This window comes from Syngnathus floridae, chromosome 6 (genome assembly GCF_059516105.1).
Source record: "Syngnathus floridae isolate MCC-2025c chromosome 6, RoL_Sflo_1.0, whole genome shotgun sequence".
NCBI classification, from domain to species: domain Eukaryota; kingdom Metazoa; phylum Chordata; class Actinopteri; order Syngnathiformes; family Syngnathidae; genus Syngnathus; species Syngnathus floridae.
In genome coordinates this window covers 4,024,498-4,041,922 of record NC_142418.1, presented here as the reverse complement: position 1 = coordinate 4,041,922, position 17,425 = coordinate 4,024,498, and the positions used below count along the sequence as shown (strand labels likewise).

The 17,425-nt window shown below is 41.6% G+C and overlaps 1 protein-coding gene across 10 annotated transcripts in view; it reads right to left on the bottom strand.

The window, feature by feature from the left end:
* Nucleotides 1–17,425, bottom strand: part of plcg2 (phospholipase C, gamma 2) — a 145,210-nt gene that overhangs the window by 108,555 nt on the left and 19,230 nt on the right. For 8 of the 10 annotated variants that reach the window (XR_015859134.1, XM_088379312.1, XM_088379319.1 and 5 more), the window contains one exon: nucleotides 12,642–12,791. The exons of the other annotated variants lie outside the window; for them this stretch is intronic. Coding sequence is in view for 5 of the 8 variants with exons in the window: in XM_088379312.1 (XP_088235438.1) it covers nucleotides 12,642–12,791 (150 nt within the window). In the remaining 3 variants the exon portion in view is untranslated. The remainder of the gene's footprint in view (nucleotides 1–12,641; nucleotides 12,792–17,425) is intronic. 10 annotated transcript variants of the gene reach the window in all.

The window sequence follows — 17,425 nt, the reverse complement described above, 5'->3', positions numbered from 1 at the left end:
TTTATTTTGTATGTTAATGATATGTGCAAGGTCTCCAGGTTACTCAAGGCCGTAGTTTTTGCAGATGACACGAATCTGCTCTGTAGTGGGGACGACCTGGACCAACTACTGGATACTGTGGGTATTGAAATGGAAAAATTACAGAGTTGGTTTGACACAAATAAACTTACATTGAATTTAAGTAAAACAAGGTATATTATATTTGGAAACCGTCCGACAAACACAGACAAAATTCTTACAATAAATAATATAGAAATAGAAAGAGTGAATGAAGTAAAATTTCTTGGAGTGCTAATAGATAAAAAATTAAGTTGGAAACCACATATAATGTATATCAAATCAAATATCTCAAAATCACTGGCAGTATTGTATAAAGTAAAAGATCTTATAAACCAAACATCATTATATTCCTTGTACTGCTCCTCCATACTCCCATACATTATGTACTGTGTGGAGGTGTGGGGCAACACATACAAAACAAACACAGATCCAATCTACATTCTACAAAAAAAAAAGCAATAAGACTTGTAAATAATGTTGATTATAGAGAACCATCTAACCCTCTTTTTGTAAAACTGAATGCACTGAAATACAATGATCTAGTCGATTTTAAAACCATCCAACTCATGTACAAAATAAAAAATAATCAATTACCAAACAGTATCCAGAGGTTGTTTGAGTGGAGGGAAAGTACCTATTATTTAAGAGGAACACTTATGTTTAAAAGAGATTTGGTGAGAACAACTTTAAAGTTGCATTGTATAACAGCTAAAGGTGTGGAATTATGGAACACCAGCAGTGACGAACTAAAGAATTGTAGTACTTTACCTCAGTTTAAAAAAATGTATAAAGGCAAAATACTGATGGGATACCGTAGCATGCTGTGAGGTGTTTAAACTGCTTTTGTATTTATCTCAAGGAGGTGTATGTATGTATAAGTGTGTGTATGTATAATATCTATATGTATGTGTGTGTGTGTGTGTGTATATGTATATTTGTGTGTAGTATGTATGTGTATATGTATGTATGTGTGTATGTATGTATGTGTACATGCATGTATATATGTATGTATATACATATACATATATACATATACATATATATATATGTATATATACATATACATACATATGTATATATACATATATATATATATATATATATATATATATATATATATATATATATATGTATGTATATGTACGTGTATGTGTGTATATGTGTATGTCTTTAACATATCTGAAAATGGACAAATCTTGACGGAATCAAGCAAACGTGGTTAAAAGGGGTAGAGCTAGATAAGCCTAGGCTTCCTTCTACTCCCTTTTGAACAAATAAGATTTTTATGATGAAGTGAAAAATTTACAACGCAATGTTTTTTTCTTTTCTTTCTTCTCTATTGTACTATGGAGTTATTATTTTCTGTATTTTTTACTTTCTTTTCTTGTATTTTTTTTAAATGTTCGAAATAAACAAACAAACAAACTCCCACCTCCGGCAGAGCTTTTCCCACATCCCGGGGGAGGCGGGGGACATTGAGTCTGAGTGGACCATGTTTCGCGCCTCCATTGTTGAGGCGGGCGACCAGAGCTGTGGCCGTAAGGTCGTTGGTGCCTGTCGCGGCGGCAATCCCCGAACCCGCTGGTGGACACCTGCGGTAAGGGATGCCGTCAAGTTGAAGAAGGAGTCCTATCGGGTCGTTTTGGCCTGCGGGACTCCGGAGGCAGCTGACCAAGCGGAACGCGGCTTCGGCGGTTGCTGAGGCAAAAACCCGGGCGTGGGAGGAGTTTGGTGAGGCCATGGAGAATGACTTTCGGACGGCTTCGAGGAAATTCTGGTCCACCATCCGGCGTCTCAGGAGGGGGAAGCAGTGCAAAGTCAACACTGTTTACAGTGGGGATGGCGTGCTGCTGACCTCGACTCGGGACGTCGTGAGTCGGTGGGGAGAATACTTCGAAGACCTCCTCAATTCCACCTACACGCCTTCCATTGAGGGATCAGGGCCTGGAGACTCTGAGGCGGATTCTCCAATCTCCAGGGTCGAAGTCACTGAGGTAGCAAGGCCCCGGGGGTGGATGAGATCCGCCCGGAGTTCTTAAAGGCTCTGGATGTTGTGGGGCTGTCATGGCTGACACGCCTCTACAACGTTGCGTGGATATCGGGGACAGTGCCTCTGGATTGGCAGACTGGGGTGGTGGTTCCCCTCTTTAAGAAGGGGGACCGGAGGGTGTGTTCCAATTAGAGGGGAATCACACTCCTCAGCCTCCCTGGTAAGGTTTATTCAGGGGTGCTGGAGAGGAGGGTCCGTCGGGAGGTCGAACCTCGGATCCAGGAGGAGCAGTGTGGCTTTCGTCCTGGCCGTGGAACAGTGGACCAGCTCTACACCCTCGGCAGGATCCTCGAGGGTGCATGGGAGTTCACCCAACCAGTCCACATGTGTTTTGTGGACTTGGAGAAGACGTTCGACCGTGTCCCTCGGGAGGTTCTGTGGAGGGTGCTTCGGGAGTACGGGGTGCCGAGCCAACTGATAAGGGCGGTTCGGTCCCTGTATCACCGATGCCAGAGTCTGGTCCGCATTTCCGGCAGTAAGTCGGATTCGTTCCCAGTGAGGGTTGGACTCCGCCAAGGCTGCCCTTTGTCACCGATTCTGTTCATAATTTTTATGGACAGAATTTCTAGGCGCAACTGAGGCGTTGAGGGGGTCCGGTTTGGGGACTTCAACATCGCGTCTCTGCTTTTTGCAGATGACGTGGTGCTGTTGGCTTCTTCAGGCTGTGATCTCCAGCTCTCGCTGGAACGGTTCGCAGCCGAGTGTGAAGCGGTCGGGATGAGGGTCAGCACCTCCAAATCCGAGTCCATGGTCCTCGATCGGAAAAGGGTGGAATGCCCTCTCCGGATCGGGGATGAGAACCTGCCCCAAGTGGAGGAGTTCAAGTATCTTGGAGTCTTGTTTACGAGGGAGGGGAGGATGGAGCGCGAGATCGACAGGCGGATCGGTGCAGCGTCGGCAGTAATGCGGACCCTGTACCGGTCCGTTGTGGTGAAGAGAGAGCTGAGCCAAAAGGCAAAGCTCTCAATTTACCGGTCGATTTACGCTCCTACCCTCACCTATGGTCACGATCTATGGGTCGTGACCGAAAGAACGAGATCCTGGATACAAGCGGCCGAAATGAGTTTTCTCCGCAGGATGTCCGGGCTCTCCCTTAGAGAAAGGGTGAGAAGCTCGGTCATCCGGGAGAGACTCGGAGTAGAGTCGCTACTGCTCCACGTTGAGAGGAGCCAGATGAGGTGGCTCGAGCATCTTATCAGGATGCCTCTTGGACGCCTCCCTGGGGAGGTGTTCCGGGCATGTCCCACCGGTAGGACACCCCGGGGACGACCCAGGACGCGCTGGAGAGACTATGTCTCTCAGCTGGCCTGAGAACGCCTTGGGATCCCCCGGGATGAGCTGGATGAAGTGGCTGGGGAGAGGGAAGTCTGGGAGTCCCTCCTAAAGCTGCTGCCCCCGCGACCCGACCCCGGATAAGCGGAAGAAGATGGATGGATGGATGGAACAATATTGTCAAAACATCGGTGTCACTGAAAATCATTAAATCCATCGATCGTCCTTTATGGAATCAATGCCATGTGTGTGCCGCGCCGCTGACGTCGGAGCAGTTCGAATTATTCCACAGGCCCATATAATTATAAACAACAATTTTATCAAACAATCTCTATCACTCCAAGTCATTGAATTCCGTGATCGAATCCTTTGTCTTTTATGTAAACAACTGCCGCGTGTGCGCCGCGCAATTATAGTAATACAGTTAAAATACAGTTCAAATTACAGTAATCCTTTGCTACATCGCGTTTCGTTTATCGCGGTTTCACTACATTGCGAATTTTTGAATTTTGAAAATTTGTGAATAATTTCACATATACCGTATTTTCCGGACTATACGTCGCTCCGGAGTATAAGTCGCACCAGCCATAAAATGCCCCAAAAAGTGAAAAAAAACATATATACCGTAATTTCCGGACTATAAGCCGCGACTTTTTTCCAAAATTTTGAACCCTGCGGCTTATAGTCAGGTGCGGCTTATATAAGATTTTTTTTCGTGATTTTTGTGATGACTTGATCACTTTTATACACTTGTAAAAAGGCTGTGGACCACTGCTGTGCGGTATCTTGAAGAAAAAAACAACAACAAAAATACTATATTGAAACACTACTATGGCTGCTGCTTATTCTGCCTGTGTTGCTTGTGACTATTATGAGCTTTTATAGGAATGCGAATATAGGAATATATATATATATATATATATATATATATATATATATATATATATATATATATATATATATATATATATACTATATATATATATGTATATGTATATATATATATACTATATATACTATATATATACTATATATATATATATATATATATATAGTATATATATATACATATATATATATATACATATATATATATATATATATATATATATATATATATATATATATATATATATACAGGACTGTCTCAGAGAATTAGAATATTGTGATAAAGTTCTTTATTTTCTGTAATGCAATTAAAAAAAAAATGTCATACATTCTGTATTCATTACAAATCAACTGAAATATTGCAAGCCCTTTATTATTTTAATATTGCTGAGTATGGCTTACAGCTTAAGAAAACTCAAAAATCCGATCTAAAAAAATTAGAATATTTCCTCAGACCAAGTAAAAAAAAGATTTAAAATTTAAAAAAATCAAACATTTGAAAATGTCCATTAATGCACTCAGTACTTGGTTGGGAATCCTTTTGCATGGATTACTGCATCAATGCGGCATGGCATGGAGGCAATCAGCCTGTGGCATTGCTGAGGTGTTATGGATACCCAGGATGCTTCAATAGCAGCCTTTAGCTCATTTGCATAGTTGGGTCTGGTGTCTTTCAGCTTCTTCCTCACAATACCCCACAAATTCTCTATGGGGTTCAGGTCAGGAGAATTGGCAGGCCAATCGAGGACAGTAATGCCATGGTCAGTACACCATTTACTGGTGGTTTTGGCGCTGTGGGCAGGTGCCAGATCATGCTGGAAAATGAAATCATCATCTCCATAGAGTTTTTCAGCAGACGGAAGCATGTAGTGCATGCAGTGGACCAACACCAGCAGCTGACATGGCTCCTCAAACCATCGCTGACTGCGGGAACTTCACACTGGATTTCAAGCAACTAGGTTTTTGCTTCTCTTCAGCCTTTCTCCAGACTCTGGCGCCTTGACTCCCAAATGAAATACAAAACTTGCTTTCATCTGAAAAGAGGACTTTGGACCACTCTGGAACTGTCCAGTGCTTCTTTTCCATAGCCCAAGTCAGACACTTCGTCGGTTGTCTTGAGTTCAGAAGTGGCTTGACCATGGGAATGAGGCTATTGTAGACATGTCTGTGAACAGTGGCTTTTAATACCTGGACTCCAGCTTCAGTCCACTCCCCCAAATTCTGGAAGCGACTCTTCTTCAAAATGCTGTTAAGGCTGTGGTCATCTCTCTTGGTTGTGCAGCGTTTCCTGCCACATTTCCCCCTTCCAACAGACTTTTTGTGGATGTACTTTGAAACTGCACTTTGTGAACAGCTTGCTCTTTGAGAAATTTCTTTTTGTGTCTTACCCACCTGATGGAGAGAGTCAATGATGGTCCTCTGGACAGCATTCAGATCAGCAGTCTTCCCCATACTTGTGATTTAGTTTACTGAACCAACCTGAGTGTTTTTGAAGGCTCAAGAAACCCTTGCAGGTGTTTCGAGTTAATTGGACGATTCAAGTGATTAGTTGAATACCCTACTGGTATACTTTTTCATGATATTCTAATATTTTGAGATAGGATATTTGAGTTTTCTTAAGATGTATGCCATAATCAGCAATAATAAAATAATAAAAGGCTTGCAATATTTCAGTTGGGTTGTCATGAATCCAGAATGTATGACATTTTGGGTTTTTTAACTGCATTTCAGAAAATAAAGAACTTTATCACAATATTCTAATTTTCTGAGACAGTCCTGTATATATATATATATATATATATATATATATATATATATATATATATATATATATATATATATATATATATATATATACCGTAATTGCCGGACTATAAGCCGCACCGGATTATAAGCCGCACTAGCTAAAATTCAGGGATATTTCATTTTTTTTCTTACATAAGCCGCACCGGACTATAAGCCGCACTTGCACACGAGTTTTTTACAAAGAAAGAAAGTACATAGAAAGCCTTTTTAACGTTTTAATAACATACTTGAACATGTCTTTCTAAACATTGCCTGTGACGCAGCAGTAGTAGTGTGCACGCGAGTTATTAGCAAAGAAAGACTGGACACAGAAAGTTTTTTTTAAAGCTTTAATAACATACCTTAACATTTCTTTCCAAACACTGCCTGCGACGCGGCAGTAATACCACAACAACACGGAATTAACACAGCAAAGTCACTGAGACGCGGCGGTAATGGCGGCGGTTACACAGCAGCAACACGGTAGCACAGCACGAACAGGGCTGGTTAAAAAAAACATACCAGTAAAAGTACAAAAAGAGCCGTCTTCATCTTCCTCCTGTGCACTGAAACCAAGTCTTCCTCCTTAGTGTCCGATTGGAATGGCGTTAGATATCCTTCGCCTCACACTTTCTCAGTCTCTTTCGTCGTCGGTTTTATGCATTTCTTCGAGTGTGAAGAGGTTCTGTTCATGCTAATCTTATTCATGCACGAAGTGCTACATTATATTAAACTAGCGAGCGACACGTATAGCTTAAAAGCGGCATCATATTCATTTATTTTATCCCCCATAAAGACGGTTTATGTATAAAAGCTTCCTGTCTTTGTGTTAACGTGGGTGTGTGCGTGATGCGCGAGACGATCTCGTCTTCTTCGGCGCATTATCTCTTCTTCGTCTGTCTCACTCTTGCTTCCTGCTAGAGCGCCCCCTGGAGAGCGGAGGCCGTAAAAATCCATAAGTACGCTCCAGAGTAGACACAAGATAATGTCATCAACATCGACTGCCTTTGGCTTAAAAGCTGCATCATATGCATTTATTTTGTCCCCCATGATGACGGTTTGTGTATAAAGGCTTCCTTTCAGTAATGTCCGTCTTGATCGCGTGATGCGCGAAATGTAAACAAAAACTAGCCCGTCTTCTTCGGCGCATTATCTCTTCTTCGCCTGTCTCGTTCTTGCTTCTTGCTAGAGCGCCTCCTGGAGGCCGGAGGCCGTAAAAATCCATAAGTACGCCGCGCCGCCGTTTAAGGTTCAAAGTAACCTTCTGAATAAAATGCATTAAAAGTTCACATTCATTACAACCTGTTTTTGGTGAGCAAAATGTCAGAAGAATTGAATTTAAATGCTGATTGATTGGGTTTTAATACAATGCAGATTACTTCACTGGTTTCTTTTATATCAAACAAGTTATTATCAAACAACTTGTTTGATTTAAAAGAAACCAGTGAAGTGATTAAAAAAAGGAAAAACAAGATGAACTTAGTACAATTACAATGCAGATTGTCCAAACAGCGCCACTGCTTTGTGTAATCTCTGAGTGATATGGCAGAGTAAGAGAAAGGGTTTAGAGCACAGGTGTCAAACTCAAGGCCCGGGGGCCAGATACGGCCCACCACATCATTCTATGTGGCCCGCGAAGACAAATTGTGCATCAAATTCGTGTGTCATTACTAGAATTGCAAATTGTCTTCACTTTTAATAATAGCTTTTTTTAGAAATATTTGACCAGTTTTTACTCGTCTGATTTGAAAACGAGTTATTTGTCAGTTTGTTTTGTAGCTTTTACTGTATATAATAGTGTTAAGAGTAAAAGTGATCAAGTCATCACAAAAATCACGAAAAAAATCTTATATAAGCCGCACCTGACTATAAGCCGCAGGGTCCAAAATTTTGGAAAAAAGTCGCGGCTTATAGTCCGGCAATTACGGTATATACTGTATTTTTCGGACTAAAAGTCGCTCCGAAATATACGTCGCATTAGCCATAAAATGCACAATAAAGTGAAAAAAACATAGACAAGTCGCTCCGGAGTATATAGTATATTATTATATATAGTATTTGTCAGCCACAGTCTGAAAAAAACCAATGTACCGTATTTTTCAGACCAAAAGTCACGCCGGAGTAATAGTCGCATCAGCCATAAAATAAACCATAAAGAGGAAAAAAACATATATAAGTTGCACCGTAGTTTAAGTCGCATTTTGGGGGAAATTAATTCGACAAAATCCATCACCAAGAACAGACTTGAACGAGCAACAACAGGCTCAACGATGCGGTATGCTAACGTGACATAAACACAAATGAAGAGCTGAGAACGGGCCTGACGTAACATTGACAGTTATCCAAATAACTATAACATAAATAACACCTTTACCAAACCATCTGTGTCACTCCAAATCCTTAAATCCATTGATCGTCCTTTATTTCAACAATGCTGACGGCGGTTGCACTTCAAATTATTCCACAGGCTCATAACGATATATAAATTATATATCAGATAACTATCATATAAGCAATATTATTATCAAACCATCGGTGTCACTCCAAATCATTAAATCCATTGATCGTCCTTTATGTCAACAATGCCGGGTGCGCGCCGCTGACAGCGGTTGCACTTCAAAATATTCCACAGGCCCATATAACGATATATAAATTATATATCAAATCACTATCATATAAGCAATATTATTATTGTACCATCTGTATCACTTCAAATCATTAAATCCATCGAGCATCCTTTATGTCAACAATGGCGGGTGTGCGCTGCTGACGGCGGTTGCACTTCCAAATATTCCACAGGCCCATATAACGATATATAAATTATATATCAAATAACTATCATATAAGCAATATTATTATGACACCATCTGTGTCACTCCAAATCATTAAATCCATCGATCGTCCTTTATGTCAACAATGCCGGGTGCGCGCTGCTGACGCCGGTTGCACTTCCAAATATTCAATGTTCAATGTGATCCCGGGTCTCGACCAAGTAATTACTCAACGTTTTTTTTTTTTTGCTTTTAAAGGGACTGGCGTCCGGAAATGACGGCATTAATCTAATAATAGATTGATTACTTGAACAGCGGTTAGACTCGGAATGAATCTTCTTTCCGGACCGGCTTAAATAAATTCTCGCCTCGCCTTAAAGGCTGCGTTACAGCAGCGGGGCTAAAGTACAGAATTTTACCCTTTAAACGGAGAGCCAGTCACTTACATTAGATAAGTGCACGATTTGACAACCCGAAACCCCATCCTTTAATCCAGATGCATAGACATGCTCCCAACAATGAAACAGATCCTGAATAGTCATCTGAGTGACAAGAATAAGATACAGGCCATTAACACCTGTGCATTGCCAGTAATCAGTTACCCTTCTGACATAATTCCTTGGCCACTTGAAGAGACACAAGCCACTGATATCAAGACAATGCACAGATGGTTCCACCCTAAGTCCAAAATCCTGAGGCTGTACACAAAACAGAAATAAGGGAGGTTATGGACTACTGAGTGTCCAGACCATTATCCAGAAAGACACAACAAGCCTCCAAGAATACATTTCAAGATTCAAGATTCAAGAGTTTTTATTCGCCATGTTTGAGCGTGCCAAACAAGGAATTTGACTTCGGTAAATCACAGGCTCTGTTCAACATTTAGGTGACTAACAATACTCAGGACATGTGAAAAATGGCAAATATTCTCAAACATCCCCTGATCTTAAACTCCCAAGAGGGCAAGGAAAAAAACTCAAAACTCCAGCTAGGGGAAACAAGAAACCTTGAGAAGAGACCACAGATGGGAGGGTCGCTCTTCCAGTATGACCAGGCTGCAATGGATGCAGAGAGGACTGCAGGGATGACTTACTAAGTCAAGCAACAGGAGCCCAGTAAGGAGAAGGAGACCAATGGACTGTCATGGAAAGACAATCTCTGCATGGGATGGTACCGTCAAATTGCAGAAGTGACTGACATTGACAAAACATACCGGTAGCTGGTAAAGACTGGACTGAAAGATAGCATGGAAGCGCGAATCATGGCAGCATAAGAACAAGCTTGTGTTTACAAAATCAGTAGGGCCGGGCTCTTCTAGATCAGACAGGATCCCGGGTGTAGGCGGTAAAAAGAGAACGGTACAGCATATCACAGCCGGGTGTAAGAAGCTGGCAGACAAGGCATACATGGAACGGCCTAACCAGGTAGCAGGAATAGTGTTCTGGAATATCTGGACCAAATATAGATGTGAGGTCAGAGAACCAAGACGGCAGACATCTTCAAAGGTGGTTGAGAACAGCCAGGCCAAGATTCTGTCGGACTTCCATATCCAGACTGACAAACTGGTGATAGCTGGAAAAAGGTGCACGAAAAGCTGGAGAAATATAAAAGTTAAAGTTAAAGTCCCAATGATTGTCACACACACAACTGGGTGCGGTGAAATTCGTCTCTGCATTTAACCCATCCCCGAAGGGAGCAGTGGGCAGCAGCGGTGCCGCGCCCGGGAATCATTTGGTGATCTAACCCCCCAATTCCAACCCTTAATGCTGAGTGCCAAGCAGGGAGGCAATGGGTCCCATTTTTATAGTCTTTGGTATGACCCAGGCGGGGTTTGAACCCACAACCTTCCAGTCTCAGGGCGGACACTCTACTACTAGGCCACTGAGCTGGTTTTTAAAGGACTGAAGGAAGAACTGGGGAAAATGTAAAGTGTAAAAGCAAAAGTGGTTCTACTAGTGATTGGGGAGTAGGTACAGTTACCCCCCTGCTGGACGGATGGCTCTAGCCCAGGGTTCGGCAACCCAAAATGTTCAAAGAGCCATATTGGCCCAAAAATACAAAAACATACCTGTCTGGAGCCACAAAACTCTAAAAGCCTTTTATAATGCAACATAGACTGTCAATACATAAGTCGTATGCCTACTATTGAAAATTAAAAAAAAAAATAGTGGTATCAATTTGATCATTTCTTCTTGCGGCCCATTAGCGTTCACGTACCTGCATAGCAGTGCTGTCTGTTCGATATCGGTCACGTCACACGACTCATCCATCACAGGCAATTGAGAAAAAGCTGGAGCTGAATTGATGTCCTCGATTTGCTGATCGGTGATATATTTTGTGCAGAGCGGCATGTCTTTAATTTTCTGAATGATCTCGGTTTTGTTTTTGAAGTCCGAAAATAGGCACTTTTAATGAATGAATCCTTCATGTACTCGCCATCGGTGAATGGTTTTCCGTGCTTTATTATCTCCGGGGCTACAACAAAACTTGCAGCAGTAGTAGAGTTTGGAGATGCAATCCACTTCTTGTTTTTTCGGTCCTCAAATTTCTCCATCAGCACTGCAATTGCACCTTTCCTCTCAGTTGCAACTGGGTGATCGGCAGCAAATTTAGCATGCTTTAGCTGAAAATGTCGCTCCAAATTCCTCTTGTTGTTTGACAACTTCTCATTGCAAATCAAACATGCAGGCAATGCTTCAGCATTGGCAATGAAAGCAAATAGTTCAGTCCATTCTTTCTTAAACCATCTGTTCTCATCAGCAATCTTTCTCTTTTTGCCTTTTGAATCCATGGCCCATCACTCACACACCTGTTTGTTTACAACTCACCTGTGCTGTGTCGCAGGCTATGACACAATTTTGCTATTTGGCGTCATTCTTAAATTCAGTATTTTTAATATCGTATTTATAACTACATACATTTTTACAGCACAAGTATGGTTGTGTTGTGATTACCATCTAAAAAACATATTTAAAAAAACAACAACAAAAAAAACCCATATTTGTCCATTTTCACGCATTTTTGCAAAAACTCTAGGGAGCTGCTAGGGGCATGCTAAAGAGCCGCATGCGGCTCTGGAGCCGCGGGTTGCCGACCCCTGCTCTAGCCGATACCAGCACCTGTGCAGAACCCCAACACTAACAAACCAATTTGCGGTTTTTTTTTTCCAGTTATGAACTAACGTGTGCAATAACTGACTCTAATTCTATCGTGAGCCACAACAATGCAATGTGAGGTTCTACTTAACCGTTTAAGGCCTAAAGCGCCTGACAAAACGAACCTCTAAAACCTAAGGGCGACTTTAGAAGCACTAGTCCGTTTTGTGTTCACAATGGTGAACACCGGTGTTGTTTTATAGGTGCTCATATTGCTAAAATAATAATCAGGGTAAACTGCACATAAATAGCAACATTTTGCCCCTAAAACTTGAGACAGTACAAGTAAGTTTTTCAATAACCTATAAACTTGCCCTTTTTTCCATTTGTATCATGATTTTTTTTTTTATGCTGATGAGTTTGATGGGTTTGTCAATGTTAACACTAGCAACATGGTGGAGAAAAAAGATAAGCTATGTGGTAAAGAGGCAGCATTTGGAACTTATTAGTGTTTGTAACATCAGACAGTGAGTAGCAAACCGTCCACTACAAAGTATGTTTCAGGGCTGTTGAAACAAAAGTGGATAGTAATTATGTAATACACAAATGTTGGGGGGTGAATAGATGAATTTGCAGGTGCCGAGTTTCAAGTATGCTATCATTCACTGTATATGCACAAGGCTATAACATTTATTATTCAAATATAAAAATCATACTCACCTCCTAGACTTAATGTGTTGAGAACAAACTGTGAGCCATAGAAGATGGTAAAACAAGTGCTGTCGTCATGTTTATCTTTGCCATCTTTGAACCGTTCAAAGTCTTTAGAATTTCTTCCAGGGCGAACCTCTCGGATCTCAAATAGATCCACTGAAACACAGAAGGACACACTTCCAACAAACTTATAAGAATCTATCATTGCAATTGTGTAACATGAGTAGCCACATTTAATGACTCAGCTTTCTCAACCACTGCTTAAGTTGTGCCCCCTTTGTGATGCTGTCAATTACAAAGATAAAAAAACATAAAATAACACATTCTAATTACTTTATCCGAGTGTAAAAGGCTAAAAGCAAGTATTTTTTTTCACTAGTCAGTGCGACCATCAGTCTATCACGTCAGCCAGAACAGTCTGTCAGTTATAATAGCTGTAGTACTCAGGGCTGGGTCATGCCATAAACAGTTGATGCAGTTATTTAATATATAAATGATAAATATATCACCCGGCCACAAAAACAATTGGTTGATTTCAATGAGGGACCAGCGGACCAATTCCATGATTTTTTTAGAGGAAAAATGCAGCGAAAGTGGAAGGCTTTAATGATAGTTTTAGACAAAAGAGTACACCACCCTTAGGCTTGTTAGACATGTTCTCAGATTACATATGCTGGGTGTGTTAAGAGTCGGGACGGGAATATCCTGGCACCTAAATAGTGTGCAAGAAAGGTGCACAAAATTGACTTCAGCGCAAGTGAGAAAATATGCCCTTTAATACCGTATTTTTTGGACTAAAAGTCGCTCCGGAATATAGGTCGCATTAGCCATAAAATGCACAATAACGTGAAAAAAAAACATATATAAGTCGCTCCTGAGTATAAATCGCATTTTGGGGAAAATTTATTCGACAAAATCCAACACCAAGAACAGACATGAACGAGCAACAACAGGCTAAATGATAGGTATGCTTACGTGACATAAACACAAACGAAGAGCTGAGAACGGGCCTAAAGTAACATTCAGAGTTATTCAAATAACTCTTACATAAATAACACGTTTATAAAACCATCTGTGTCACTCCAATTCATTAAATCCATCGATCGTCCTTTATGTTAACAATGCCGGCCGGCTGCGCGCCGCTGACGGTGCTTGCACTTCAAAATATTCCACAGGCCCATATAACGATATAAAAATTATATATCAAATAACTATTATATAAGCAATAATATTATCAAACCATCTGTGTCACTACAAATCATTAAATCCATCGATCGTCCTTTACGTCAACAATGCCGGCCGGGTAAACGCCGCTGACGGCGCTTGCACTTCAAAATATTACACAGGCCTATATAACGATATATAAATTATATATCAAATAACTATTATATAAGCAATAATATTATTAACCCATCTGTGCCACTCCAAATCATTAACTCCATCGATCAAATTCCTTGTCCTTTGTCAACAACGTCGCGCATCCGCCCTGACGTCAGCCTCGTCGTTATTCCACAGATCTAGTATATAACTACACCGCTCAAAAAAATTAAAGGAACACTTTTAACACAGTTTAATGTCTCAGGAACAAAAGGATGTCACATCTTTTGATGGAAATAAAAGTTTTCAGCCTACAGAGGGCTCAGTATACAGACACCCCAAAAATCAAAGTGAAAAATGACATGGCAGGCTCGTCCTTTTTGCCTAAATTCAATTTCTGCAACTCAAAATTCTTTTCAATATCTTGTGTGGCCCCCACGAGCTTGTATGCATGCTTGACAACGTCGCAGCATGCTCCTAATGAAACGACGGATGGTGTCTTGTGAGATGTCCTCCCAGATCTGTCTAAGGCAGGCATGTCAAACTCAGTTTGGCTCTGGGGCCGGATTCAGACTTTCTGTTCTCAGGTGGGCCGGATCAGTAAAAGAATGTCAACTCCAAATATTCTGCTTTGTTTTTCAGTACTATGCTTTATCATTCAGCCTACATTTGTAGCCTACCCTACATATTATAATCACGGATGACAAGGAATCTTGTCACAATGCATTTTTTTCACAAACAATGGAAAAAAAATGATTTCATGGTTCACTGGTTTATTTTAACAATGAAGTGAATGCAGTTTTACACCTGAACCAACTCACCACACTTAACAAACTCAATTCTCGCCTTAATTGTCGTACTGCTTTGAAATAAATAAAAAAAGAAATACAAAATAAAAGTTAGAGCAGTGCATGCTTATACTACATCCGATCAAACTACTAGGCTGGGCCTACTGAAGCTGAGACTATACTGCACATTATTAACTGTCTTTAATATGAAACCAGATTAATCTCATTTTTAATGATCTGTATTAATGAGTGCAAACAAATTTCGTGTCATCACACTTTTTTTCTCTTTCACTGCACTCCTGCAGTCTACTTGCTGCTGCTGGCTCCTGAAACTTGGGATCTTTTTGCCTTCACAAGTGTATCAATATTGAGTGTCAAATCCTGAGTAGCAGTACATTTAACAATATCATTCAAGTGTTTATTTGTTAACCTTGAGCGCTGCTTTGTTTTATTATTGTTCATTACGGAGAAAACCTGTTCACAAAGATAAGTAAGTAAACATGGATAGAACGTTTGCAGCCATGGCTGTTAATTTGGGGTAACCTGGCACGAGATATTGATAAAACGTACCCAATCCCACGGACCCAAATTTATCCTTCATCGCGGAATCGCACTGCAAGTCAATAAGCTCGAGTTGAATGTCAGCTGGCATATCAGAAGGCTTCACTGTAAATGGCGAGCGAAAAAAGCCAAATTTGTTCTCAAGTTCACTGAATACCTGAAACCTTTGCTCAAACTCTCGCAGAAAAGCTGTTATGTTGTCTTAATATTTTTTCAAATCATTATCGGGACGGTCCGGTGCCTCCGGACGAACAGCTGTGAGACAAGAGAAATGCGCAGAGTAACTTCTGTGAATAAATAGTGCTCAGTCCATTTTTACTTGAAAACTCTGCACTCCGTGTCCACTTTTCTTTTTTTTGACAGTGCCATTTTGGGAAGGGTGTGTTAACCGATAACTTGTGGTGAATTGTGAAGCAAGATTGACGGTTTGGTTTTAGTACTAACTCGTGTCAATGCCGCTGGACGTGAGCTCTTTTACACATTTACTGCCCTCCCATGGCCGGAGGGAGCACTTGGTTTGTATTTATTTTAAAAAATCATGACTTTTGATAGAAATGAGCTAGAGACTCGCTTCTTTTTTTGACATACTCAGAAATTTATGCCGGGCCGGATTAAATGATCCAATGGGCCGGATCCGGCCCGCGGGCTGTATGTTTGGCATGCCTGCAAGGGCATCAGCAAGCTCCTGTAAAGTCTGAGGAGTAACCTGGCGGTGTCTGATGGACCAAAACATTATGTCCCAGAGGTGTTCTATCGGGTTTAGATCAGGTGATCGTAAGGGCCATTCAATTGTGTCAATCCCTTCACCCTCCAGATACTGTCTGCATACTCTTGCCACAATAGGCCGGGCATTGTTGTGGATCAGGAGGAACCCAGGACCTATTGCACCAGCGTAGGGTCTGACCATGGGTGCAAGGATTTCATCCCGATACCTAATGGCAGTCAGACTACCATTCTCTAGCCTGTAGAGGTTTGTTCGTCCCTCCATGGAAATGCGTCCCCAGACCATCACTGACCTACCACCAAACCGGTCATGCTGAATGATGTTGCAGGCAGCATAGCGCTCTCCTTGGCTTCTCCAAACCCTTTCACGTCTATCACAGGTGCTCAGGGTAAACCTGCTCTCATCTGTGAAAAGCACAGGGCGCCAGTGGTGTTCTATGGCAAATGCCCATCGAGCTCCACGGTGCTGAGCAATGAGCACAGGAAACACTACAGGACGACGTGCAATGAGGCCACCCTCGTGAAGTCTGTTTCTGACTGTTTGGGCAGAGACATTCACACCAGTAGCCTGCTGGAGGTCATTCTGTAGGGCTTGGGCAGTGCTCAACCTGTTCCTCCTTGCACAAAGCAGCAGATATCGATCCTGCTGATGGGATGAGGACCGTCTACTGCCCTGTCCAGCTCTCCTAGAGTAACTGCCTGTCTCCTGGAATCTCCTCCATGCTCTGGAGATTGTACTGGGAGACACATCAAATCTTCTTGCAACAGCACGCGTGGATGTGCCATCCTGTAGGGGTTGGACAATCTGTGCAACTTCAGGAGGGTTAAGAAATCGCCTCATGCTCCCAGTCGTGATAATGACTCTAGCTAAAGCCAACACTTGTGGAAAAACAGTTAAAAAAGATCAAGAGGGAGGAACTTGAAATGGCCTCCACCTGCAAAATCAGTCCTGTTTTGGGGACCATCTCGTTGTTGCCCCTCTAGTGCACCTGCTGTTAATTCCATCAACACCAATGCAGCTGAAACTGATTAACAACCCCCTCTGCCACATACCTGACCAAAACCTTATCAGAAAAGTCTAATTGAATTCATGGCATACCCTGATAAAAAAACTGTTCCTTTAATTTTTTTGAGCAGTGTATATTGTAGCGTTAACAAAGTACAAGGAAAGACGTGGGTTTGGTAAACGGCTCTTTATTTAACAAAACAAGAGTTCAACGAGCCAACAGCTACTGAACTGTAACGATAAAAACATATACAAGTTCCTACACGAAATAAAATATATCAAATAACTATAACATAAATAGGGGCGGCTCGGTGGCGTACTGGGTAGCACGTCCGCCTCACAATTAGGAGGGTGCGGGTTCGATTCCACCTCTGGCCCTCCCTGTGTGGAGTTTG